The following is a 26,896-nucleotide window of genomic DNA, read 5'->3' on the forward strand; positions in this document are numbered from 1 at the left end:
TAAGGAAAGTCTGACACCTTCTGCTATGTCTCAGTTTATAAGACCGAAGCCACCGTTTTTTCAAGGAGGCTTTCTTTTATGTTGTAGGCAGGGATATTTGCTCAATTTTCTTGTTGGAGCCATTCAGGGGCAAAGCAATGTAAAGCTATTACTGTGTTTAGTTACTTCAGACTGTACAAAGAAATTCCATAAAAGAATGCTCCCCCCTAGGAAAGGTCCTTACACACTGAAAAGTGGACTACTGGGAACTGTCTAGGACAGTTCTCTCCAACATTTAGGGGGGGGTGCATTTGGGAACATGTTGATAGCTGGGAATACTCAATCAAACAATTTATCACATAGCAATCTGCCTTAAGAGGAATCTAAGTGCATATGCAAAACAGTAATGTGAAAATTGGGAAATTTACCATTCCATATGCCTGCTGTTGGATCCAGTTGAAGTAATCGTTTCTTATGTCTATCAAGTCCTGTATTTCATGTACATAGAATTTATCATACTGGATGATTTGGCCACTTCTTTCATTTACCTAAATTTTAAGAACACAATTTGTCAATAAGAAATATTTTACATTTCATTTTATAAAATTAAGACTAATATGGATGACTTATATATCTGCTTGATCACATTCTACTAAGCTCTAGGACAGTAGTTCTCAACCTGTGGATCCCCAGATGTTTTGGCCTTCAATTCCCAGAAATCCTAACAGCTGGTAAACTAGCTGGGATTTCTGAGAGTTGTAGGCCAAAATACCTGAGGACCCACAGGTTGAGAACCACTGCTCTAGGAAGCACGCTCATCTACAAAGAGGTGACCTTTGAGAAAAAAAATCCATCATCAGAGTCACCTATTTCTTGAATATATCTGAGACTGGTTATTTATAACAAAAGGCTAACAAAACAGACTGTATTTTACATTACCAATTTTAAGCAAAATATCATATTTTTACCTGTAGCCTGGGAAACAGGCTGCTATTTGATAAATGGGATTCTAGTTGCATATTGGTTGCTCAAACGCTGCTTCTTCTTCTGCCCTTTATCCCTGATTATCTGGCAGTGAAGACTCATATAATTAAATAACCTAGTTCAAACTAGATAACCTAGGATTAGAACCTGGGACATAAGGAGAGTGTAGAAGGGGCCTTAGTTATCAGAAATCAGCTCATAACATACTGAACTTGGATCCATCCAGGTGCACTTAGAATGACTTCTCCTGCTCTGCATATTTGCCTTTTGATTCTGTAGAAAAACATTACTAAAACCAGCTGGTATTCACAATATTAAATGTGAACTCAGCTTGTGAAATCGACACAAGCTTTCAATTTGAGACATTTAAGTTCTGATTTTTCTATTATATTAAATCTAAAGTCTTGACTTCTCTCAATGAAAACACTAAAAAATCTTTCTTTCAGTACTGTGTGCAAGTCAAACAAAGACCAAAAGTAAGAAGTTACAAGATAATAAACGTTGCATGAAACCTCTAAATCAGTGGTTCTCAACCTGGGGTCCCAGATGTTTTTGGCCTACAACTCCCAGAAATCTCAGCCAGTTTACCGGCTATTAGGATTTCTGGGAGTTGAAGGCCAAAAACATCTGGGGACCCCAGGTTGAGAACCATTATTCTAAATTAACATTCAAATCTAAGTCAACTACGTTAATTCAACAAATCTGATAAAATAACCATCACTTTACAAATAAGGATACAAACTGCCAAGACATACCCTGTGCAAAATTTCCAAAACCTTGAGAGACGTATGTAGGCAGCTAGTAAATATTCTTTGCTCTGAGGCAGGGATACCCATTTTGTACAATTTCAGAAGGTGGACAACAACATCTTTGTAAAGTTCCACTATTTTGAGGAATAATGGAGGTTCCAAAAGAGACCACCAGTTTTCTGTCAATAAGAAGGAAAAATAAATCTAGCAACTTAAAGCAGCGAATTCTGCAACTTAACTGGTATTGTATACAATGGATGAAAACCAGATGTGCCCTTAAAATAGTAGTTGCAGATTCCACTGGTAAAATGCATCGCTACAACACCTGCACCTCAAAAATATAATCCAAGGGTTACATGACATTTTCAGAGCAGATATGATTTGCAACACAGAAATCCCCATTGAACGAAATGGGGTGCTGAATATCATCCAGTGTTGAATATCATCCAGTATTATCTGTCTCAGTTCATCAGCTATTTAATGCTAAGTAACTAGTACTTAATAGTGGTGAAGTAATGCTTCATCCATTCATTCCTCCACTCTACTTCCACACAGTTTAACACACAGAAAAAGTGATTTAGTTTTCTGATTGGGAAGGAAAGAAAAATGAACAAGTTGTGTTGTAAATTTTTATTTATTTGCTGTATTTATATACCGCCCTTCTCAACCACTAAGGGGACTCAGGGCAATAATATCTACAGTCACAATCGCACTATGACACCTTGTTTAAATTGAAGTTACATCCTGTTGATAGGAAAATAGCAAAGCTTAAGAGACTTGGACAATTCAAAATTTAAAAACATTTAGGGCCAGAAATTATGAACTTGCATCCCATTTGCACCTTGACATCTTTTCTCATTCAAATATGCATGCAACAATACTTCTCTTTAGTTGTATAATGAAAGATGTCTGACTGTAAACACAGTTCAATGACCATATTACGTACACTGTTAGGTTTGCATGCTGCTGCATCTTTACGGCAGATTAACAGATAAAAACACACAAAAACAAAGCTTACCAAGTACTTTCAGTGGCGCTTTTTCTAGATTCACAATAGCAGTTGCAAATGGAATAGCTAGTGTCATGTAATTGTTGGAGTCATTCATTAGTGGACATTCTGGCAGGGTTAGAAACAGTCTTAGAGCTTCAACATCAGGCAAAGAACTAGTCAGTTTAGGAATAAGGTTCTTCTCCAAACTAGCAGCCACCTAGGAATGTTGTGCAAAACAAATTCACTTTTAAATTAAAAACACTTTATGAGGAAAATAAGTTAGGACCAACCCCGTAATATTTTTATTTCCTTTTCAAGCATACTATAGAACTATACTGGAAAATAGGTCAGTGAGATGGGCAGGGAAATGAGCTTGTTGTTAGGTAAAGAGAGGAGAAACTATATCTCTGTAAGCACCAAAAACAAACTCTTAGCTACACAAGCAGTTTCATTTTCTCTCTGCACATCTCTGTCACCATATCAACAGTAAGGAGAAAGTGACATTATAAAATTAAATCAAGATTCCAAGTTCAGAAGTAACAATAACTCACCATTAAGCTCAGATTCATATGCTAGTATCAAACTCAAACACATACACATTTCGATGGGCAGCCAAAAAATGAGCATTCAAATACAGACACTGAAATGTCCTCATAAAATTTTTGTAACTGTTACTGTAATCTGTAATTTCTAAAACACAAATCTTAACATTATTGTCAAATATTCTTCTTGCCTTACAAAACCGGATTTACCAGTGAGTTAATACAATCTAATAGTAACATTGAAACAAGATTTAAAAAGGAAGCTCAGGACAAACCTGCTGGGATATGTGAGGATGCTCTGGTTGTATAAGTTTGTGAAAGAGAAGTCGAGCAGCATTCATATCAACCCCTGAGAATCTGGCACTAGTTCTGTAGTGATCATCATTGCTAGGGGGGAGGGGGAATAAAAAATAAATGTTGCTTTCCATCATTCATTCTATACGCATCTAATTTTTACGATTTTTAAAAATAATTCATTTATGTGGCTTGGTATATTAAAATATGACATATTAGTCGCTGACCTGATAGCTAAAAAGCTTCCATTTAGACAGCCAGCTGAGGAAAATGTTCCATCGATTTCACTATTAACAAGAAAAAAAAGGTTAAACAAAAACAATTTAATACAGTATTTTTCAAATGACTACTGGTGACTTCAAAACCTTTTGGGTCTTAAGAGTCGTTCTAGTATAACTAGGCGAAATAAGATCAACAAATCAACATATTTCAACTTATTATTTGATTATAATATGCATGTTTATCACAAAAAACAGGAGTTCCCAAAGACAAGACCCAAAGCAGTGTTAAGAAACTAAAATTTTCCTGGACAAAACTTTACAAATGTAACACATGTGATTTACCATAATCTTAAACTTTAATATTTCATACCACTGAGCTTAGGATCATGAACGGTTTCAGATTTTTAGTAGACATGATGTTGCAAATCAGCCTAATTCATCCAAATATAGGAATGAATCATTAAGCATGTTTCTATAATTAAACAACAGTATCTGCCAAAAGGGAAATTCTTACTTTGCTATCTCAACAGGGAGTCTCCCTGCTCCTGAAGATGAACAGTTTAGCAATCTCTGAATGAAGGCTTCATTTACAGTCCAGATTTGTTTTGAACCATTAGAGTGTCTGAAGTCATCTGCTGGTATCAAATCCTACATTTAAGCAAAAAATCCCACATATTTAATGTTGCTACACCTTAATTATTTTGTATATTATGACACTTTCTTCACCAAGACACACAACCATTCAAAGTGCCAGTCATGACCTATAAAGCCCAGAACGGCCTCCTCATTGCTGTCCTTCCAGCAAAGGGGTAAAACCTTCCTCTTCAGGCAGGCTTTGAAAGAAGAGCATGTTTAAGACTGAGACAGAGAGTGCTAATTTGTGTTTATGTATTTTAATATATTTTAAAAGGTTATTGATTTTAAATACTCCTATGTTTAATTCTATTTTAATGTTTACATGTTTTTGACTTTAAATTGTACACTTTGTAAACAGTTATCCACTTCGAAAAAATTTTAAGAGAAAAAAGGCAGGATATAAATAATAAATAAACACACATCTTGTCTTCCCAAGCAATTTAGAAGGCTTCTATATTATTTGATAAGGTTTAGATAAATTTTATAAATATTTATACTGAATTAGAGGTTTACTGGAGCTCAGAATACATAATGGTTTCATTCAGCCACAGCAATACTTTGAATGAAACTAATTGGTCCTAGAAGCCCTTTGCTTCTGAAAGTTCTGTTAATTTCTAATGTAAAATAAATCTGGAGCTCATAGAACTGAAAACATTAATATGTTCCAAATATCAATTGTTCACTTTCCTTTATTAGTTAATAAAACAAAAATGACTTTCTATACAATACAATGTAATTCAATACAATTTTTATGAAGTAAATTAATATTAAACTTTATCCCTTATGCATTTTTGAAATTGTAAACATGACAGTAAAGAAACAGAAAGCAAATACTAGCACTAAGTCAAAGTTGCTTTAACAAGCCGAGTTCTAGAAGTAACGGAGTAACTACAGAAGAGTTTATGGATTTAAAAAAATAGATGAAGTACCTGCAGTGTAACATAATGTGAAAAGCTTTGGTCTCCACCAGAGAAAATCCTCCTTACATAGTAATATTCGTCTCTATCTATAATTCAAACAAGATGCTATTAATATCAAGAGGGTAGTTTTAACTGAATATCACACAGGAATGGCTCCTTCGTGAAGGTATTAATCTCATTCATTTGAGAAATGTCACCTTTGCAAAAATAAAGACAACTACCATAATTCTGCTGAGGGAAAATATGAATAACACTTCTAACAAGATGCACAACAACCTTCTTTCAGAAATACATTCACAAATATCATTTGACATTCTCACTGAGCACTTCAAGCCAAAATTAATTTTCTTTTGCATGTTAAACATTAAACTTTCAAAATAGAATAGTTTATAAAAGTAGGTAGGTGGTAGCAAAAACAGAGAGATGATAAAATAGAAGTACTGCAGCCACTGCCTCAAAAGCTGAAGCAAGCAGCTATGTAGGCAGAAAACTTCAGGGTTTAGAGCTTTTCAGCCTTTGGGTTTCCAGTTATGGGAAGCTCAACTTGTAAAAGCTCATAACTGCAACTTCCCTCCCCCCCCCCCCCCCCGGTTCAATAATATGTAACTAAACAATACCTGCATTTACCTGAATTCAGAGGAATCTGGCCATTGAAAGGAAGAAAATTTCCCTTCACTGGGAAAGGGCTTTTTCTGTTACTGGTAGACCCCATGCCTAACTGTCCATTTCCTCCAAGACCAAAAGAATAAATTCTTCCAGTTGAAGGAACAAATGCAGATGTGTGTTGCCTAGGACAAAGAGAAGTGAAATACAAAGTTAAGAAAAAAGGAATTTGACAGTATCTTCCAAACAGCAGGTCAAAATAAAAGTGATAGCTTGCTTGTCAATGCATTTATACAGTCCCAGAGTCTACTGTTTCTGAAACAATTACAATAGTCAAATGCTTTAAAGCCACCAAACAACTGCAAGTCAGTTCAACCAGTTTTCCCACAACAAATACACAGGAGAACCTATGTCTTAAAGACCCAACCGGGTACTCACTCATCCATATGCTAAATACAGGGACAATTTACCCGGGATTACCTGTTGTTGTACATATACTAGATAATATGGACATTTTTCCTTTTGATATCCATGTATGCGGTGCTTTATGTATTTAGCATATGGATGAGTGAGTACCCGGTTGGGTCTTTAAAGAGAGAGGTTCTCTATCATTTTGGTTAACACAGCTTAGAAACATATATCTTAAATATATATACTTTGTGGTAAATATACATATTGTATGATAAAATGGCATTATTATTTCTTCATAGACCACTAGAACTCAAACATGGTAGTGGGAATTCTAAAACTGTTTTGAAATGTAAATTCTACTTTACACCATTTACCTTGTACGTAGACATAGATATTTGTGCCTAACTGATGTTGGATCTAGGTCCAATAGTGGAAAAATAACACCTTTGCACACATCTATTTTCCAGTATCACATGTAGCATAAATATGAGATTGGGCCCTCTAAAAACTACTCAGTAACACTCATGAGGTATAATTGAATGAAATAATTCCATTATAGAGATCAACCTTACCTCCCACAGGCAATTTGTGTGACAATGTTTCCCATTAATTCAAAAACTTTTCTTGGATTTATCTCATGGCCTGTAGAGTTATGGCCTAATTGTCCATAACCTCCAGCCCCGAAAGTAAACACCCCACCTTCCTTCAAAGAAAAAGAAATTAACATTAGTATATAACATGTTCATTACGCCAATACTTTATTATATAAACACAATATTAGTCACAACTGGAGGAAGAGATATTATATATCTGCACTATATGTATAAAGAAAAATAGACTTCCTGAAGGAAGACATTTGTCTTCACAGTTGTATAGCATGGAAGATTAGTAATATATCTCCACTGAACAAAAACTTAAAAATCAAAGACACATATACAGCAATGTAACATTAAAAATGATTTCAAGAGCCTAGAAAATGTTGGGGATCAACTACACACATGTATTTAAATTGTAATAATGGGGCAAAGAAGCAACCTACTCCAAATTATCACTGTAATATCAGACTAAAAAAAACCAGAGATATTAAAAAGTATTACTTGGGTTAATTTTGCCCTCATCTAGAGCAACTGTATTATTTTTATTTATGTTTATTTCAATGAAAACTTTGAGAACTCATAAGACCAGTAACAGTTTAAAAAAGAAGTGCAGCATCTGCTTTCCCACATTATTAACTGAAAAATGGTAAGTACCCAGACTGGATACTAAAATACTGCAGATATTGCTACTACGAATTCACTAGAAAGAAAATAACTGAGCTCATGTAATAAAATTAAACTCATGTTTCCTGGCAAATATAAATTTAAAATACAACTTTATTTATTAACAGTTGCTTAACACTATGTCATATTACATTAACAAGCACAAGATTAGAAACCATGATCTTCCTTAGCAAAATAACAGATTTATCACTATAGCAGCCACCCCAAAGTGATTGGACTCATGCTGGATGCAAAATAATCTTTCTGACAGGGCTTATATACAGCACTGAAGTAATATAAACACAAGCTCTTCCTTATCTCTCCCTTTGTCAACTAGTCAGTACTAATTTGCACACTGTATTTGAGACACTCTAAGTTTCTTTTATTCCAGTTCATGTATATGTGAAGGTCAATAAAAAAACATGAATCAATGACTTGGAAAGATCAACATGTGAATCAATTTTCAGATGATGACTGAAATTTGTGGTCGTGGTTGCCAGGACTTTCATAGATGCTCTGTCATAAAAAGGGGAAATAATGCTAATGTCATATATTATAGGGCAACTTTAAGAACAGGCAGTCCCCAAGTAACAAACAGGATCAGTTCTGCAGGTTTGTTCTTAAGTTGAATGTACACATAAGTCGGAACAGGTACATTTTTAAGTGTAACTCCGGCCAAACATCCCCCCTCACTACATACACACACACACACACACACACACACACACACACACACACACACACACACACACACATTCTAGCTCTAGATAGCATAGGGAAGGTTTAACACACCTGTGGTATTTTGTTTTGCTGCCTGTGCCCATTCAGAAGATTTCACCTCACTTTCTGTCCCTGTGATAATTGGGTTTTGACAAATTTGACTTGTTGTAGAAACAAGGACTGGTGATAAAGCTTCAATGGAGACCTCTTTTTCCCATGACAACTCTTCCAGAGGTGTACTTCCCTTCCTAGATGTAGATTTCTCTCACTTCCTGCTGTCTCACCCCCGTTCTTGACTCTTGAGTCGTTTGTAATCCGGATGTAACTTGGGGACTGCCTGTATCTATTACAGTTCAGGCGTCAATCTAACTTCTTTCAGCCTTAGTATTACTGACTGCTAAATCCTGCATTACAGAAGCAGTCAGTTTACAGGTCAATATCTATCAAAAGTTACCATATCCTTTACTATTAGTCTCCAGATAAAATCAGGAATAAACAGCAGAAAAGACACAGCCTGTTTGAACATAAGTAATAAACTACTTGCGTCATAAGGCACAGTTAGGAGAACATTGTACCTTGGTAAGAGCTGCTGTATGATCTTCTCCACAGGAGATGTAAACTATTTTTTGCGATCTTAGTGACTTTAGAAGATTGGGAACGTATCTGTCTGCAAATCATAACAGTTCAATAGATGTAACATACACTTTGTAAAAAATTCCATACACACACAATATTGAAAGTATTCAACTACTGATCTATATTGATTCTATTGGGCAATATAGGTGCATCTACACTGTTAGATTAATGTAATTTGAGACCACTTTAATTACCATGGCTCAAGGGTAGGTGAGTCACTTTGGTAGAAGTCTAAAGAGTCTCAAAACCTTGTAAAACAACACACTCCAGGGTTCCACGTCATTGAGCCGTGGCAGTTAAAGTGGTCTGGAATTGCATTAATTCTACAGTGTAGATGCACTCTAAGATAGGAACACTCCCAGAACTGCACGTGTGGGGCATGGGGCAACATAGAAAGATGGGTAATGTTATCAGAGAAGGAAAGACCAATACTGAGCAGTCAATTATTTCCAAAATATGCCTTCCAGGGGTGTCTGTCCAAGGCTGGATCTACAGTGACATATATCCTAGAATCTGATCCCAGACTATCTGTCTTGAATTGGATTATATGAACCTACACTGTCAGATAATCTGGGATAAACAGATAATCTGGGATCAGATCCTGAGACATAGGGCAGTGTAGATCCAGCCCAAGAAGCCAGATAATCTGATAAGATTTGTTTGTTTGTTTTTAGAGCATTTATATCCCATTTGATCAATTGCCCATCCCATGGCACCAATCAAGCCTTGCCAAAAAGCCTGGCTTCAAGAACCCGTCCTTGGAAGGCAGGCACCACAGAAATAGGTTGCTTGGAGCTAGCATCTATTCTTCCTTTAACAAGGACAAATCTGACATGCTTCCCCACTATTATGCGGCCTTCAAACAAGTACTACCACTCCTAAAATTCATTACCCAAGCAGATGGAACCAGTTAATTTCTGACCCTCACTCATCTATCACTTTTTAAAATAAAGGCACTTAGGCACACTGTGGTGCTTAACATTCCAGACTAGGAACAGTTGCACATCATGAGAGCCAGAATTAATTTCAGCAATATTCAGGGATCTATGCAGAACTGAACTAAAAAGCATATTCAATCTTTTAAACAAAAAGTAACCAAAAATAATAAAATCAGCAGGAAAACCGTTAGTTAAATTTTGAATACTTACCATTTTCATCATTAAGACCAAGTTGACCAAATTTGTTACGACCCCACCCAAAGACAGCTCCAGAAAGAGTAAGTGCAAAGCTATGCGCCCCGCCAGCCGCAATCTGCCCAAAAGGTATCCCTAATAAAGATTTTATCAGTTGTGGAGAAGTCTGTTTTTTCAAGTCATAACCTAAACCTAATTGACCATGTTTGTTCTGGCCCCAGGAAAACACTTCACTTCCTGTTACAAAAAGAGAGAAGATAGCTATTTCAGATTGCAAGAAATTGTGTCATCTTAAGAATCAAATTACCCCATTAGCTTAAAATTACAACATTCAAACAGAAGTAAAATAAAAATTAAAAAAAACAAACAAAACAAAACACTCCAAGACTGGGATTTATTTTTCTAACAAAGCAGATAATTTATAGACTCTCATGAGGTAACCTCTCTATTCCTATTTTCTTTTTCTCTCTCACACACAAACACAATTTTATAAAACCCTTCTTTTTCTATTTTAAATCAGGATGATACTTCAACTGATTATTAGTTCAGAAGTAAAAGAACTACAAATAATGTATAGAAAATAGAAGAAGTTAGTGGAGAGACACAACAAAAATGCAAAAATAAAGAAACATTGAAATTATGCTCCCCAAAAGAGGGGAAGGGGATAAAATACCCTTACTATCCAAATTTCATTTCCTTAACACAAACTAAATGTCAGAAATGTTATGCTTTACTGAATGCGATTTTAAAGTACTTTTCATTGAGAAAGCAACATATTTCAAATTTATATAAAACTGACATTTTGTAAAATGATCATATTTCTTCAATTCTAAGATGCCATTGTTTGTAAAATGTACACTGATTTCAATACCACCAATAGAAAAAACACTCAAGATTCTAAGACACATTTTTAAAGACGTTTATATAGAGAAAAAAGTGTATCTTAGATTCAAAGAAATAGTGTACATTGAATAATAAATAAATAACTCAGAGAGACTAATTACCTTTGGATAGTGCCAATGAATGATAGTAACCACAGGCAACTTGCACTATTTGGACATCAGACAAGCTTTTAATGTTTCTGTGGAAACAAGAAATAATTAGACAACAGCCTTTCCACAAAATACTGCAAAGTATAATACATTTTCTCCCTCAAGGAAACATACAGAAATACATCTTACACACTTACAGTCAACAGCCTGGCTGTGACTACTGTATATTCTCATGTATAGGTCAACCTCATGAATAAGTCAAGGGCAGGTTTCGCCGCCAAAATTACGGATAAATCAAGGGTTATTCAACAGGGAGGGGAAAGCACCAATGTCACCTCAGGGGGGCAGCTTCCTTTGGTGCTTCTGATACCTTTTCTCCATTCAGGCAAGGCCAGAAACAGTGCTGTGGTGCTATGATAGGTAGAGGGGATTTGGTGCTTCTTTTAGGTTATTCTAGCATGGAGTAAGCCCTCATCTTTCCCCACTCTACTGAGAGAGGGGAATGGTTTTTTATTTTATTTTATTTTATTTTATTTTGGGGGGGGGGGGGGGGAGTTAAAGGACAGGGCTTACATTGACCCATAGATAAATCAACCCAGAGTTTTTGGATCAATTTGACTAAATTTTTTAGACTTGTACATGTGTATATAATAGAGAAAATAGAAAACCAATTTTCCAATTTGTAAATAAGATGTGGTGAGCCCTAGTTCATATACTCCCTTTTTCCTCCTCTATAGCAAACACAGGGATAGGTTCAACTAATATAGTTCTGGCAACAGCTTTCTGGAGTTTCCAGCAAATCTTTCTGAATTCTACCCATAGATCATAATTCAAGGATAGGATCCAATAGACCCTTCTCAGCTTCTTAAACAAGATGAGAATGGGTGTATTCAAGGCGGCATGGTGATACCAGAAGGGTTGTCCTCCATTCCCATTTCAATTAATATCTCCTTGAAATATCCTCGACAAACTTGTTTGTTTGAATTTTAGTAAAAGAATAAACAAAGATCTGAAACCAGTTGGATCCTTGATTGTTTTAGTAAAGGTAAAGGTTTCCCCTGATGTTAAGTCCAGTCATGACCGACTCTGGGGGTTGGTGCTCATCTCCATTGCTAAGCCGAAGAGCCGGCGTTGTCCGTAGACACCTCCAAGGTCATGTGGCCGGCATGACTGCATGGAGCGCCGTTACCTTCCCGCCGGAGCGGTACCTATTGATCTACTCACATTGGCATGTTTTCGAACTGCTAGGTTGGTAGGAACTGGAGCTAACAGCGGCCGCTCACGCCGCTCCTGGGGTTTGAACCTGGGACCTTTCAGTCTCCAGCTCAGTGCTTTAACACACTTCTCCACCGGGGCTCTGATTGCTTTAACTAACTATATTTTAGCAAACCATATACGCAGAAACCATGGGTAGTACTTTGTTTAAAATTGGAAGTGGACATTTTCAATTGCTTTCTTGTAGGTATAAAAGTGGAGAATGAAGCTGTGAGAACAGAATCCTAGGCTCATCACAGCTCATACATGTAGTAAGTTACCATGTTTTCTTATTATTGTAAACCAGACCACTATGGCTAAAACTATTTTAAATAAAACATTTATAATTCTTTTTATTTTGTATATATTTTATTTTACAGAAAAACACAACAAATAACACAGATACATACAAAAACACACCATACAATCACTTTTCATACTACTACTAATATATAAGTACCAACTCTAAATACTAGCACTATTTATAATTTATCAGGTTTATAAATACATGCTATTCTGTAACATCTACTCTTGTCCAAATACTATAAAGGGAAAAGAAAATATCTTTCTTGAAGAGCCGTAGGTAAAGATTTCTGAAAGATAACCCCCTCTTAAATCTGTAAAAATTTAAAAAGGAGTATTTGAAATACTCAAATATATGATACATCGTCAATAATAATACAAATACTGCTACCTCAAGTGGAGCTTCAATCTTCCCATGGCCCCAACAGGAGCCCTCCTTTCCAACTCTAAGTCATATTGCCTTTGAAGCACTTCCAAGTTTAATAGTTTAATGGCAGAAACACCATTAGGCTGAGCACACTAAAGTGTGTGAAGTTAGTCAAACTCTTCTCTAGTTTGCAGCCATCCTCCACTGTAATTCAGAAGTCAGCATGCTCTATATCTGGATACGGGATTCAGCAATTCCTTTTTCTTCCACCAGGTCACAGTGCTAAATCTTCAAAGTACTTTTTAAATTGCCCTAGGTATCAGAAGTAGAGGGAACTGCTGAGGAAAACCAGTGTAAACACTACTGCTGCAGGTCTGAAGCATCCTGCTAGGTGAGGACCTATATCTAATCTAATAATCTAACCAAACAGCCATTCAAGAACACCAAGAAATGTTTAGAAATTCGTGTTCTAGAGTTTTGATCACAACTATAAAATGTTGCTACAATTATAGTATTATCATTGTGTGATGAAAAACATGTAATACACCTTTGCCAGTTAAAGAGAAACTCTAAGGATACAGAACAAATCAAATCTATCTCTTAGATATGTTGAAATGCACATGCCTCACTATTATATGGAAATAAAAAATCCAATGTAATTACAAAAAAGAAAGTTTGGGTTTAAAGTATATTTTATATTATTTATATAACCGCAAGGAATGTCCAAAGTACTTTGTATTATATAGTTAATCCTTATAACAATAATTTAAAGCAGCCCAGTATTATTTTGATATGAATCTTAGTGGCCAAGGACTTTATCACACGAGGCTGAAAACTCACGATTACAGAATAGAAATAGCATTGTAGTCACTACTTATCACATGACGTTGTATCTCTCCCATTGCTGCTTTGTATTTAAGTCACTGGTAGAGCAAACCATTGATACAGAAATAAAACCCATCAATGGCTCTAATATTGCTCCTTGAGTGAGTGGACACAATTCTCTACCTCCCTCCTCCTTGCTATATGAAAGCAGGATGTAACTGTTTTTACGTATGGAAGAGTAAACCTCAGGGTAGGGATAAAAGGGCTTAGCAAAGTTAACTTCTGAATTCACCCCTTCATCCCACAGGAAATAGCCCCCTCCTTAATCCAAAACCCCCTTCCTCTGGATCTGTCGGTACATGCCCTGCCAGATTGCCAGGAGAGTTGCCTCCTCCAACAAGCAAGTGATATGTAAATAGAGAAAAAAAAGATAAAGAAACCCTGACAGATTTTAAATGTGTACATATGGTATGCACCTTTTTTGTTTTGTTTAAACAAATGTTAAAATAAATATTTTTCTAAGAGAATAATTTTAAAGGCATTTTACAATTTAGATTTACCTGGGTACTCTGGTATATTCCTCCGTTCCAGGCAAGCCAAGCTGTCCATCTGCAGCAAAACCCCAAGCATAAACTTGACCTTTGTCATTTAATGTTAACGTGTGAGCTTCTCCGCATGAAACAGCTACAATGTTTTGAGCATCGAGGGCACCAACCTGTTCTGTACACAATGGAAAGAGGTGGCATAATTTGAAAATATTGTTGCCCCAAAATTTTCAGGTTAACCCAGAACTGAAATAGTGTGCCCTTCAAGCATATCAGCTCCCTTATATTATGCAAGCGATACGAGAAATATCCCACAATGTTTTTGTACTTAATTGAATCTACTTCATTTTATCCTATTAATCAAAGCTAAAATTTATAAGCTTCCCCGCACAGTAAAACAGCATTTGAGTGTGTTATTAATTCAGAAAAAGAACACGGACTAATTTTCCTCCATGGTGCCAACAGTACCCCATTTTATTTATGGAATCCCCAAACTGTCATAAGTAGAACCAACATGGGAGATTAAAATCACATTTCTTCCATTATACACAGCCAAACCCTGAATGGAATGACATCTAGTGGAGAGCTAAAAAATCAGTAACAAACAATTTCTAGAAAACTTTATATTATCTAGCATTTGACATCCAAAAAAGCTTGTGCTGAAATAAAACCAGTTAAGTCTCAACTATGCTTTTTGATTCCTTTATTCCCTCCATTTCCAGTTTATGTTTCACATATGAGATTTTGTACATTGAACTGATAACGAGGGAGAGTAACGATGTATAACTCGAATATAAAAGGCAGCAATATACACTGATTATGGTTTTTTCCTTCAAAATTTATCTAGCTGACCATTTGTGAAAGATAAAGCTACCGTTCAAGTGTAATTTTGAAGGGAAAGCCAGTTTTAAACATACAGGATCCTTTATACCCAACATATCCCAAGTTTTTAAAAAAGTTGTACATACAATTAAAAATCTCCAGGTACATTTCAAAAAGATATCCAGAACACAGAGTATGATTTTAATGATTCTTTAAAAACATTTAAATTACAGTGCTGATAAATCCTAAGTAAGACTCTGTATGTATGTTTTCACCATGTAAAATTTACACATAGTTATACAATACCAATCGGATATTGTTATTTACCCTTACCTGGTCGTTTTCTGGATTTTTCATGTCCTAATTGTCCCAAGTCATTACATCCACATGTATACACAGTCCCATCATCCAGGACAAACACAGTGTGCCTGAGTCCACAGCCTACATCTCGAACTGTTTTATTCAGGAAGAAGTTGCATCTTCTAGGTTCTAAAACAACCTCTTCATCAATGCCCCCCAAGCCAAGCTGTCCAAAAGAAGCATTCCCCCAACATAACATGTTGCTAGCCTTCTGAATGATTGGCCAGCTATAGCATTCAAAGATATTCTTTCAGGATCACTGTTAGGCAGAAAAATAAAAGCAGCATTAAAATATGGGATTAGAATACATAATAAAATTGTGAGAATTTCACATTTCATTATAAGAAAACTATAGTTTCAGTACTTCAAAAACTTCTATCTTTAAATGTTCCCGTTCTGCTTTCAGCCCAAGGACACAGCCTCAGTGCCAAAATTATGTTACTTCTAGATGAGGACAATCCTAAGTAATTTCCAACATCCCTAAACTGGGAGATGTTTGGATCCAAAATAGCTTCAGCTATTTCTTATCCTTGATTAATGTAATCCCAATGACAGAAGCACACATTTGTTTCAACACATAAACATATAAACAAGGCTACCTGCACATGTAGAACACGTGTCTTAGGCTATACAAAATATTCTTATATACAGTCACATCCAGAACATTGAGTTGCAGTCAACAGAATGTGTTTAAAAAATTACCAAGAGAGGAATGAGTAAGAACAATGAGAGTGTCACCAAGATGAAGATCTTACTGAATACTAGTGGTACAGAAAGCCCTACCAGCACAGTGGTGGATGATGCAGTGATTGTTTTCACACATGCCCAATCCTTATTTGAGGAGAAATACCCCAAAGGCACCAGTTTCATCCTATCTTGGAAGCTAAGCGGGGTCAGCCAAGGGACAGAAAGTGCTGTGTAAACTGGAAGGAACTGGCTAAGCTACCTCTGAGTATTCCTTGCTAAAGAAAACCTTATGGCATTCATGAGTTTACCATAAGCCAACAGGTGACTTGAGGGTGTGGGAACAGACATGCACATAAATACACAATGCATTCTAAAAATTTCTGACTGTACAACATCATCCTGGATGCCTGTTTGTATGGAACTGCTGTGTGAGCAATTTCGTTCAGCAAAGTGCTGGCCTCTGTTTTAATTAGCAGTGCAACTTCATTTCCCATAACAAAAGATGATGTCAATGTAAAGATGATTTTTTTCTGGATATTTTGGAAATTTTAGTAACAACTTGAAAAACAATATTTTCTTATACGTTTTTCTCTATGGTTTCATATACATGTTTTAGGACAATTCTATGCTTAATTATTTAAAAAGTAAGTTCCACTGTGTTCAATCAAATTTATTAATAGGATTGCAGTCCAAAACAGAAAAGCAGAAGGTAGTATTCATATCCTACAACACAGTTTTGAGCTGAAACATACTTATTGTAAAGTAGCCTTCATGCATTCCTTATAATGATTGTGAATTCTTGTTGACCTGTTTAACAAGAAGACATAACAGATTGAAGTTACAGAAATCCAAATTTCCCATGCAAGTATTATACAATTTAAAATTTGTTAGAACATTCAAAATAGTAAAATGAACATCGAAACAAAATGTCAAGGACAGAACGCCACAAGATTCAAAGTAACAGAGTTTATTAGATTACAGAACTCAAAAATGCCCGTAAAACACAAGGGCCAGGCAGTTTTTGCCTTTAGGAGCAAAAAGGGGCAAAAGTAAATGTTCAAAAGATAAACCGGATTAAACCGGAGTTTAATCCGGGTAAAAACAAACTGCTTGCTTCAGCCTGGGTATAAACGAAACGAAAGCCAAGGAACAAAAGATACAAAGAATGCAACTAATTGGCAGCAGATTCCTCTCTGCTGCCAACACTGTGCTTAGAGTAACTTGCGTCGCTCCCCCACACACACAGCAGACAGGATCTCCAACACGAGTAAATCAGCCAAGGATTGTAGCAGTTGAGTAGACCAGTTCCGTTCCGTAGATCAAAGCCAGAAGCAGACGTTTGTAGTTTTTCCAAGTCCAAGAGGGGGGGGAAGACAAGCCGTGGTCAGTTCAGTCCGAGTTCTCAAAGCAGGAGATGGCGTCCGTCAAGAAGACGACGGAAGGTCAAGCTAATAAGAGTAAGCACAGGTTTGCACAAACAAATGCCCACACAATCCCTCCCGCCGTCTGACCCTGGATTCCAATCAACTTACGTCACAGCACAGGAAAGCACACAAGTCTTCAGGGAAGCGTCCCACACACACACGGATCCCAAGCGTTTGCCCAGATTACCTTGCCCAACGCAATTTGCAATTGCTCTCAAGCCCCATTTTATGCCAGTTACAAATCTTCATCACTGTCAGCTGTCCTCCTTAACCCGGGCGTTTCCTCATCACTTTCCTCGTCAGAGCTGGAACACCTCTGACTACGCCCAACAGCATCTCCAGCTGTGGATCCCGTCCCATCCCTCCAGCTAAACCATGGGTCTAATCCTGAAGGTCCCCATTCATCTTCTGTCCCATCATGGCCAGTGGCACCCACTTCCTCCCTTACCCGAGTCCAATCCATCTCATCCTCCTCTGAGCTAACCAGCCCCTCCTCCATTCTCTCCGTAAACCCTTCGAAAGACTCCTCGTCAGATGGTGCTGCAAATATGTCTCGCAGTCTTTTTCTCTCTCGCTCCTCGAGAGTATCTGACTCTCGAGGAGTCTTACGCCCACGTCTGTCAGTAACAGAGCCATGAGGCTCAATCATAACACTATCCCCTCTCACAAAGGCCTCCTCCCCCGATGGCGGAGAAGTGGCAGTGATACCTTCCGCTATAGCACCACGACGACTAGAGGTATCAAGTTTCAACAGCGAACGATGAAAGACTGGATGGACCTTTAAACTAGACGGTAAACGCAAACGAAACGCAACAGAAGAAATCTTTTTAACGATAGGAAAGGGACCCAAATACCGAGGCGCAAACTTTCCCCCAGCCTGTTTAATATGTTTGGAAGATAACCACACCAAATCCCCTTCTTCCAACTCCTCCCCTGCCTGCCTGTGGCGGTCAGCCTGAGTCTTCTGCGTTGCCTTAGCTTCCAACAGTAAGCGACGGGCAACATCATGCAATGCAGCCATTTCCGAAGAGCGGTACACAGGGTCCGAAGAGACCACATTGGTCGACGGCGCCACACCTCCCCGTGGGTGAAAACCATAAGTTAGCTCAAATGGCGTATGCTGACTAGACGTGTGCACCGCATTGTTGTAAGCAAATTCCGCCACCGGTAACCACTTTACCCAAGCCGTGGGTTGATCTAAACAAAAACAACGCAGATACTGCTCTAAGAGCCCATTAACCCGTTCCGACTGTCCATCCGTTTGCGGATGGAAAGCTGAAGACACGTTTAACTTAGTCCCCAAACACTCATGGAAGTGTTTCCAAAAGCGTGACACAAATTGCGGAGCCCTATCTGAAATAATCACCTCGGGTGCTCCGTGCAAACGATAGATGTGCTTTGTAAATAGTAAGGCCAACGTAGGGGCCGCCGGAATGGTTGAACAAGGAATAAAATGAGCCAGTTTACTAAATAAATCCACCACCACCCAAATACAAGTATAACCCCCAGACTTAGGCAAATCTGAAATAAAATCCATGGAAATGATTTGCCATGGCCTCTCCGGAACAGGTAAAGACGATAACAACCCTCTAGGGCGCCCAACAGGCGTCTTACTCTGCTGACAAACGGCGCAGCTGTCACAAAAGCGCAGAATGTCTTGCCGCATCTTTGGCCACCAGTAGCTCCTGGTGATAAGCTGTACGGTCTTGAACCTGCCAAAGTGCCCAGCCATGGGTTCGTCATGGTGGGCTCTAATCACCTCCAACCTGAGGGTCCCCACTGGTACGTAAACCTGCCCCCTACGCACCAATACCCCGTCTTGATCCTGGAGATGTGGCAGTATGGTACGGTTACCTGCAGAGAGCAGCATCAGTTGCTCCTGAGTCCACACATCATCCTTCTGAGCCTCAAGGATCTGGTCATGTAACCCAAGCTCATTATCTACAACACACAGAGAGGCAGTAGGCAAGATGGTCTGACATACTACCTGCTCATTGGTCTTAAATTCCGGCTTGCGGGATAATGCATCGGCCCGCAAGTTTGCCTTCCCCTCCACGAACTGCACCTTGAAGTTAAACCTGGAGAAAAACAAAGCCCAGCGGATTTGACGCTGGTTTAACTTCTTTGCTGTTTGCAAGTGCTCTAAGTTCTTGTGATCAGATCTGACCACGATCTGGTGCCGTGCCCCTTCAAGCCAGTGCCGCCACACCTCAAACGCCACCTTAATCGCCAACAACTCCTTCTCCCATATGGTATAGTTCTGCTCGAAGGGTGTTAGTTGCCGCGAGTAAAATCCACAGGGACGCAAGGTCCCTGAGGAATCCTTCTGAGACAATACAGCCCCCAACGCGTAGCTAGAAGCGTCCGCTTCTACCACGAACGGTCTGTCAACATCAGGATGGGTTAGTATGTTGTCCGATTGAAAACTAGACTTTAGTTGTAGAAACGCCTCGTGAGCTTCCCGCCCCCACACAAATGGCTGTTTCTTGCGCAGAAGCTGCGTCAAAGGTACCGTGAGCTTTGCAAAATTCGGAATAAACTCCCGGTAGTAATTAGCGAAACCCAAGAACCTTTGTACATCCTTCTTAGACTTCAGCTCCTGCCATGAGTTGACGGCGTCAACCTTATGTGGGTCCATTTTAAGTTCCCTACCTGACACTACATGACCTAGGAACTCCACTTCAGGCACATGAAAGACGCACTTGGAAGCCTTGGCGAAAAGCCCATTAGCCCGCAGTCGGTGCAGAACCTGCTTGACATGTTGACGATGTTCTTTCTCGTCCTTAGAAAAAATCAAGATATCATCCAAATAAATCACTAAAAATTGGTCAATTAGGTCCCTGAACACATCGTTCATGAACCTCTGGAATACCGCAGGAGCATTACAAAGCCCAAAAGGCATGACTCGGAACTCGTGGCATCCGAAACACGTGTTAAATGCCGTCTTCCATTCATCCCCTTCCCGTATACGGATTAAGTTATAGGCCCCCCGCAGGTCAAGCTTGGTAAAGACCTTAGCCCCTTGCACCCTTGATAACAGTTCCGAGATTAAAGGGAGCGGGTACCTATCCCGAATGGTGTATTTGTTTAGGATCCGATAGTCACAGACCAGCCTAAGTTCCCCAGTCTTTTTGGCTACAAAGAATACTGGTGCCGCAGTTGGAGAACTAGATGGGCGAATAAACCCCTTGGCTAAATTTTCATCTAGAAACTCCCGCAAAGCTTGCCTTTCCGGTACAGTCAAGGCATACAGCCTCCCTGCTGGCAGTTTCGCACCTTCTGCTAACTTGATGGCGCAATCATATGGCCTGTGCGGTGGTAATTTGTCCGCTTCTCTTTTACAAAATACATCAGAGAACTCCCCATACTCAGCAGGCACTCCCTCCATATCAGAATGAGTAACATTTAGAGTGCAACAGTCCTGCCTCTTTAAGATCACTTTACGTGTTGCCCAATCTACTTGTGGGTTTACTACAGCTAGCCAATCCATCCCCAGGATCACATCATATCTAGGCAAGCTCGTAATATCCCACACAAACGTTCCCGTTACTCCCTGCACCTCCCACGTTACTGCTGAGGTTTCATGGTTAACCACCCCAGTCTCCAGCAGTCTCCCATCTGCTCCTTCCACCCACACGTCGCATGCCTTGCGCACTCTAGGAATGCCATGCTTCTTAGCAAACTCAATATCTACATAGGAGACCGTAGCCCCTGAGTCCAGCAGTGCCAAAGTAGAAACAAGTTCCCTTCCCCCAACAGATAATGTAATGGGTACGAAAACATGCTTCCTCCCCTCAGTTGACTGCTTGAGGAGCCCTAGTGCGTTGGACTCACGTCGCACTAGGGCTGACCTTTTCCCGAAAGCTGGGAAGGTTTCACATTACAATTTTTGGCAAAATGCCCAGCATTCCCACAGTACAAACACAAGCCCAGCTGCCTCCTACGGCTCTTTTCCTCTGTAGACAGCTTTTTAAAGACCCCAAGCTCCATGGGCTCTTCCCCCATCACCACAGGTGCCCTGGTTACATGCATGGGTGGCGCACACATTGCTTTTGAGTGTTTACGAGCCTCGAACCTTGCGTCTAAACGCAGCACCTTAGCTACTAAGGCGTCCCAGCTTTCAGCCGGCTCCAAGCGTGCTAATTCATCCTGGAGCATATCACTTAACCCGGCAGTAAATAAAAGCATGAATGCATTTTCCCCCCAATCCAGCTGGTGGCGATACAGGTTAAACTTATTTAAGTAATCCAAAACAGTCCCCTTTCCCTGTTTCAACCGATACAGAGCCCACCCAGCGTTCTCCGTGCGGAGAGGATCCCCAAAAGTATCAGTTAACAACTTTTTGAAATTATTCAAATTGTCCTTGACTGGGTCATTTCCCAAAATTAAATTAGTGGCCCATTGTCCTGCGGGACCGGTCAACAAACTCAAAATAAAGGCCACCTTGCTAGTGTCTGTAGGAAAAGCATGAGCACTGAGCTGAGAAAAATAAAGCTCCACTTGTGCCAAAAAGGTTGGCAACTTGCACCTGGTTCCGTCAAAGCGTTCAGGAGTCAAAACATGTCCTTTCACAGCCTGAGCTGTTTGGCTAACGGTAAAAGCCGTTTGCAATTGGTCTACTTTGGCCCTTAACTCATCCATCGTCTTCCTGACGGGTTTATTGCTGCAATAAACTTTTTATGGGCGTTGGGCAATCTGTCAAGGACAGAACGCCACAAGATTCAAAGTAACAGAGTTTATTAGATTACAGAACTCAAAAATGCCCGTAAAACACAAGGGCCAGGCAGTTTTTGCCTTTAGGAGCAAAAAGGGGCAAAAGTAAATGTTCAAAAGATAAACCGGATTAAACCGGAGTTTAATCCGGGTAAAAACAAACTGCTTGCTTCAGCCTGGGTATAAACGAAACGAAAGCCAAGGAACAAAAGATACAAAGAATGCAACTAATTGGCAGCAGATTCCTCTCTGCTGCCAACACTGTGCTTAGAGTAACTTGCGTCGCTCCCCCACACACACAGCAGACAGGATCTCCAACACGAGTAAATCAGCCAAGGATTGTAGCAGTTGAGTAGACCAGTTCCGTTCCGTAGATCAAAGCCAGAAGCAGACGTTTGTAGTTTTTCCAAGTCCAAGAGGGGGGGGAAGACAAGCCGTGGTCAGTTCAGTCCGAGTTCTCAAAGCAGGAGATGGCGTCCGTCAAGAAGACGACGGAAGGTCAAGCTAATAAGAGTAAGCACAGGTTTGCACAAACAAATGCCCACACAATCCCTCCCGCCGTCTGACCCTGGATTCCAATCAACTTACGTCACAGCACAGGAAAGCACACAAGTCTTCAGGGAAGCGTCCCACACACACACGGATCCCAAGCGTTTGCCCAGATTACCTTGCCCAACGCAATTTGCAATTGCTCTCAAGCCCCATTTTATGCCAGTTACAAATCTTCATCACTGTCAGCTGTCCTCCTTAACCCGGGCGTTTCCTCATCACTTTCCTCGTCAGAGCTGGAACACCTCTGACTACGCCCAACAGCATCTCCAGCTGTGGATCCCGTCCCATCCCTCCAGCTAAACCATGGGTCTAATCCTGAAGGTCCCCATTCATCTTCTGTCCCATCATGGCCAGTGGCACCCACTTCCTCCCTTACCCGAGTCCAATCCATCTCATCCTCCTCTGAGCTAACCAGCCCCTCCTCCATTCTCTCCGTAAACCCTTCGAAAGACTCCTCGTCAGATGGTGCTGCAAATATGTCTCGCAGTCTTTTTCTCTCTCGCTCCTCGAGAGTATCTGACTCTCGAGGAGTCTTACGCCCACGTCTGTCAGTAACAGAGCCATGAGGCTCAATCATAACACAAAAAGATAAAGTGCATTTAAGACTTAATTTTTAACCACTCAGAAATGTACTGTATTGCTATTCCAAAGGAAAATATTTTAATTAAAGGAACAAACAGTTCAATTCTATCTGCAGTTCTAACAGGCAAACATCTTCCCCTTTACCATGATTTTGCTGTTGCATATAAGACTACTCAAATAATATAACAATCAGGATCACCCAACAGCTCACTATATATGTCACTGAATATTAAGATTTCATAAAATACTCTATATTTTATTACCACTTTCTATAATATCCTAAAGGTAAAGATACTTTTGCACTGTAATGACTAGGCAAAGCACAAAGTTCAAATGACCAACTAAATACAACAAAAGAGAAATGTACCAAAGGAAATGTCAAAGAAGAGAATTTCACAATATTTTGGAAACTGGAAGAGCAATATTGATAAAAAAAATTCAGCTAAAGCAGATTAAATAGACAACATTTCATATCATTTTAACAATATAAATCTGCCTCAAGAGTTTCCTTTGTATATGAAATAATACTTTTAAAAAATTCAATAATAATAATAGCACTTGGGCTATTATAATATAGCAATAACCAAAAACCCAGAGCAGATGTTGTTCAAATAAAATAGATCTTATCAATTCTGAGGCCTGGAATGAGAAGAGCTGTTTTCATTTCAAAAATATATTTCCTTTTTACATTATTGAATTACTTCAGACTCCACCTGTGATGGCATCAGGAAATTAAAAAGAGTTGGCCAAATCTTCAAGTTTGAAACTTATGTTGCATTTGGTAATGACAGGTGCAATGGAAGTTGGATTTTATTGGGTAAAATCAACCCCAGTTGTTGATGATGATGATACTAATAATCTTATTTCTTACTCGCCTCTCCTCTCAAGGTGGGCTACAACATCACTAAAAACACATAATCATCTAAAAATATTATATATAATGCATACATTTAAACATATTTCTAAAAAATACATATTAAAATACACAGAAAAAAGATTAAATTATTGATTTGGATGTGGGATAAAACAATTGGGAAAAATCTTAAAAATAGTATCAAGGAATGTGTCCAGAGGAGGGCAACTAAAATGATCAAAGGTATGGAGGATGGGGTCATCTGTCAGGGGTGCTTTGATTGTCCTTTTCCTGCATGGCAGGACATTAGACTAGATGGCCCATGTAGTCTCTTCTGATTCGATGTTTCTAAGGTTTGTAATCAAAAGCTAAGTTTGTAGATAGTATAAAATGTACTGCATCAGATATCAATATATAACAGAACCAGGCTCATAGGGTAAAGCATTGCTGCTGTTTTTCTGTTGGCATAATCGTTCAACTGTGCCCCTATCAATCCAATTTCTTTTGTTCATCAAATTATTCTTATAATGCTATTCTGCAATATAATAATATGTGGCTGAAATCTTCTGTATGCTTAATTAATAGTAAGACTCATTACACGGGAACCTAACTCCAGGTATATTAATGTACTGTAAGACTACAACTGTGTAGATTTGCCAAGAGCAAGCTCAACTAAAAATCAAGGAATCAAGACTGGGTAGAGATATACATAACCATGCGCTGCTAAACATTTAGTGGCGTTGGATTTTTTTCATGTCAGGAGCAACTTGAGAAACTGCTAGTCACTTGTGGTATAAGAGAATTGGTCGTCTGCAAGGACATTGCCCAGGGGACGCCAGGATGTTTCGACCATCCTTGTGGGAGGCTTTTCTCATGTCCCTGCATGGAACTGCAGCTGATAGAGGGAGCCCATTCGCACTCTCCACGGGTTGGATTCAAACCGGAAACTTTCAGGTCAGCAACCCAACCTTCAAGTCATCAGTCCTGTTGGAACAAGAGTTTAACCCACTGTACCACCGGAGGCTCCAAAAATGAGATGAAAGTAAATGAGTAGATGGCTTTCTTTCATTTAGGCAGTTTATGGTGTTTCTTTCGGTCACATGCTAAAGAAATATGAAAAGCTGGTAAACTGGCTGGGATTTCTGGGAGTTGTAGGCCAAAACCATCTGGGTTGAGAACCACTTCCAGAGCCACATCCAGACAGGCCCAAAATGCGGAAGCTGTCTAAGTTTTAACCAGAGGCATCAGATAAAAGCGAATTAATGTGGAGTAAACCAGCCTTTCCCTGGTTTACTCTGTATTAATTAAATACTTCATTAGATCCAAGCTTTACTGAAAGACCCAAGTCTAATGAGGTATTGGGCCTGTGGGGACGGACTTCCGGGGTCACGTTGGCAGGTCTCTCTGGTAAATTTGGGGACTGAATGGGGGTCTTCAGGGTGAGGACTAGAAATTGCACTGAAGCGGTGTGGGTTTTTGTCATGTTTGGAAGCGCCCAGTGAGTCACCTTTGCTACATGGCTCACATTCAGTAGAGAAATGTGTGCTATTCAGAATGAAGACTTTAAAAACTCTGAACTTGTCCACATAAGACTAAATACTAGTTTCCATAGGTGTCTTCCATTCCTGTTTTCCAGCAATATTTATTGTACACATATCACCTTCAAGCATTGAAGAGAAAGTGTATTATTACTTTAATTACTACAAGTGACAGAGAATAAATATTTGTACAAAGGAGTCCCAATTAATTTCTCTCCATTCTAGGACAAAAATAGCAAAGTCAAATTCTAAAATGACTTTTTAAAAAATGACTGTTTTCTTTATTTTACAATTAATTTGCCTTATTCCAAAAGGCCAGTTTCGGTTCAACATATCCAGATTACCACAGTCTCATGTGTTCTGCATGGGGAACAATTAACATTTCCTTTAGCACATTCTCATAACTCCCATGTAAAGAGAACAGCACTATTATCTTTCTCTTATTCATTTAAATAAGGGAAACACATCACATTTTGTTTCTATTAATGCTCCAGTAAAAAAAAAACTTTTAAAACACTTGCTTTGTTTTTCCAGTCTAAGTTACATAGGACTTCCTAAACACATCTGCAGAGCTTCTTAATCCACATATCAATAGAAGCTCATGTAGATGCTCTGAATGTTCACACTGCTTCTAATCTGAAAATATTTTAACAATTTATGTTAAAACCATGAAAAGAGATGATACCTCAACTGTGAGCTTTATAAGCAGACATTGCAACACTTTCATGTTAGGTGCAAAACATGACATCTTATTGGAATTTGAAAATTTGTGGCTGTAGGAGGAGGGATGGATAGGATTAACCTGACACTCCCTTCTTCAAAGTCCTTTATCAGTGTACAACAGACCTCAGAAACAAATATACACCAAACTAAAGCATCAAGTAGTTTAAAAACTTTTGCTGGGGCTCTGGCAGTACACTTTGATCAATTCAGGAATACAAAATATATACCTGCAAAGCAACATACGTTATGTCTGTCAGAAAGCAGAAGGGATGATAATG

At 38.9% G+C, this 26,896-nt stretch overlaps 1 protein-coding gene across 9 annotated transcripts in view; it reads right to left on the reverse strand.

Moving 5' to 3' along the window:
• herc4 (HECT and RLD domain containing E3 ubiquitin protein ligase 4) overlaps positions 1 to 26,896 on the reverse strand; it is a 48,652-nt gene that overhangs the window by 14,933 nt on the left and 6,823 nt on the right. For 7 of the 9 annotated variants that reach the window (XR_010004624.1, XR_010004623.1, XR_010004622.1 and 4 more), the window contains exons 2-16: positions 16,986 to 17,040; positions 15,520 to 15,805; positions 14,380 to 14,539; positions 11,083 to 11,159; positions 10,094 to 10,315; positions 8,885 to 8,976; positions 6,903 to 7,033; positions 5,944 to 6,104; positions 5,326 to 5,402; positions 4,275 to 4,408; positions 3,767 to 3,826; positions 3,521 to 3,632; positions 2,731 to 2,920; positions 1,719 to 1,891; positions 408 to 527 (exon numbers count right to left, since the gene is read on the reverse strand). Coding sequence is in view for 6 of the 9 variants with exons in the window: in XM_016995280.2 (XP_016850769.1) it covers positions 408 to 527; positions 1,719 to 1,891; positions 2,731 to 2,920; positions 3,521 to 3,632; positions 3,767 to 3,826; positions 4,275 to 4,408; positions 5,326 to 5,402; positions 5,944 to 6,104; positions 6,903 to 7,033; positions 8,885 to 8,976; positions 10,094 to 10,315; positions 11,083 to 11,159; positions 14,380 to 14,539; positions 15,520 to 15,745 (1,935 nt within the window). In the remaining 3 variants the exon portion in view is untranslated. Of the gene's footprint in view, positions 1 to 407; positions 528 to 1,718; positions 1,892 to 2,730; positions 2,921 to 3,520; positions 3,633 to 3,766; positions 3,827 to 4,274; positions 4,409 to 5,325; positions 5,403 to 5,943; positions 6,105 to 6,902; positions 7,034 to 8,884; positions 8,977 to 10,093; positions 10,316 to 11,082; positions 11,160 to 13,018; positions 13,290 to 14,379; positions 14,540 to 15,519; positions 15,806 to 16,985; positions 17,041 to 26,896 lie in introns of those variants that run through there. The other 2 variants (XM_062976230.1, XM_016995281.2) reach the window with 2 other exon arrangements.

The sequence above is a fragment of the Anolis carolinensis genome, chromosome 3 (assembly GCF_035594765.1).
Source record: "Anolis carolinensis isolate JA03-04 chromosome 3, rAnoCar3.1.pri, whole genome shotgun sequence".
Taxonomy (NCBI): Eukaryota; Metazoa; Chordata; class Lepidosauria; order Squamata; family Dactyloidae; genus Anolis; species Anolis carolinensis.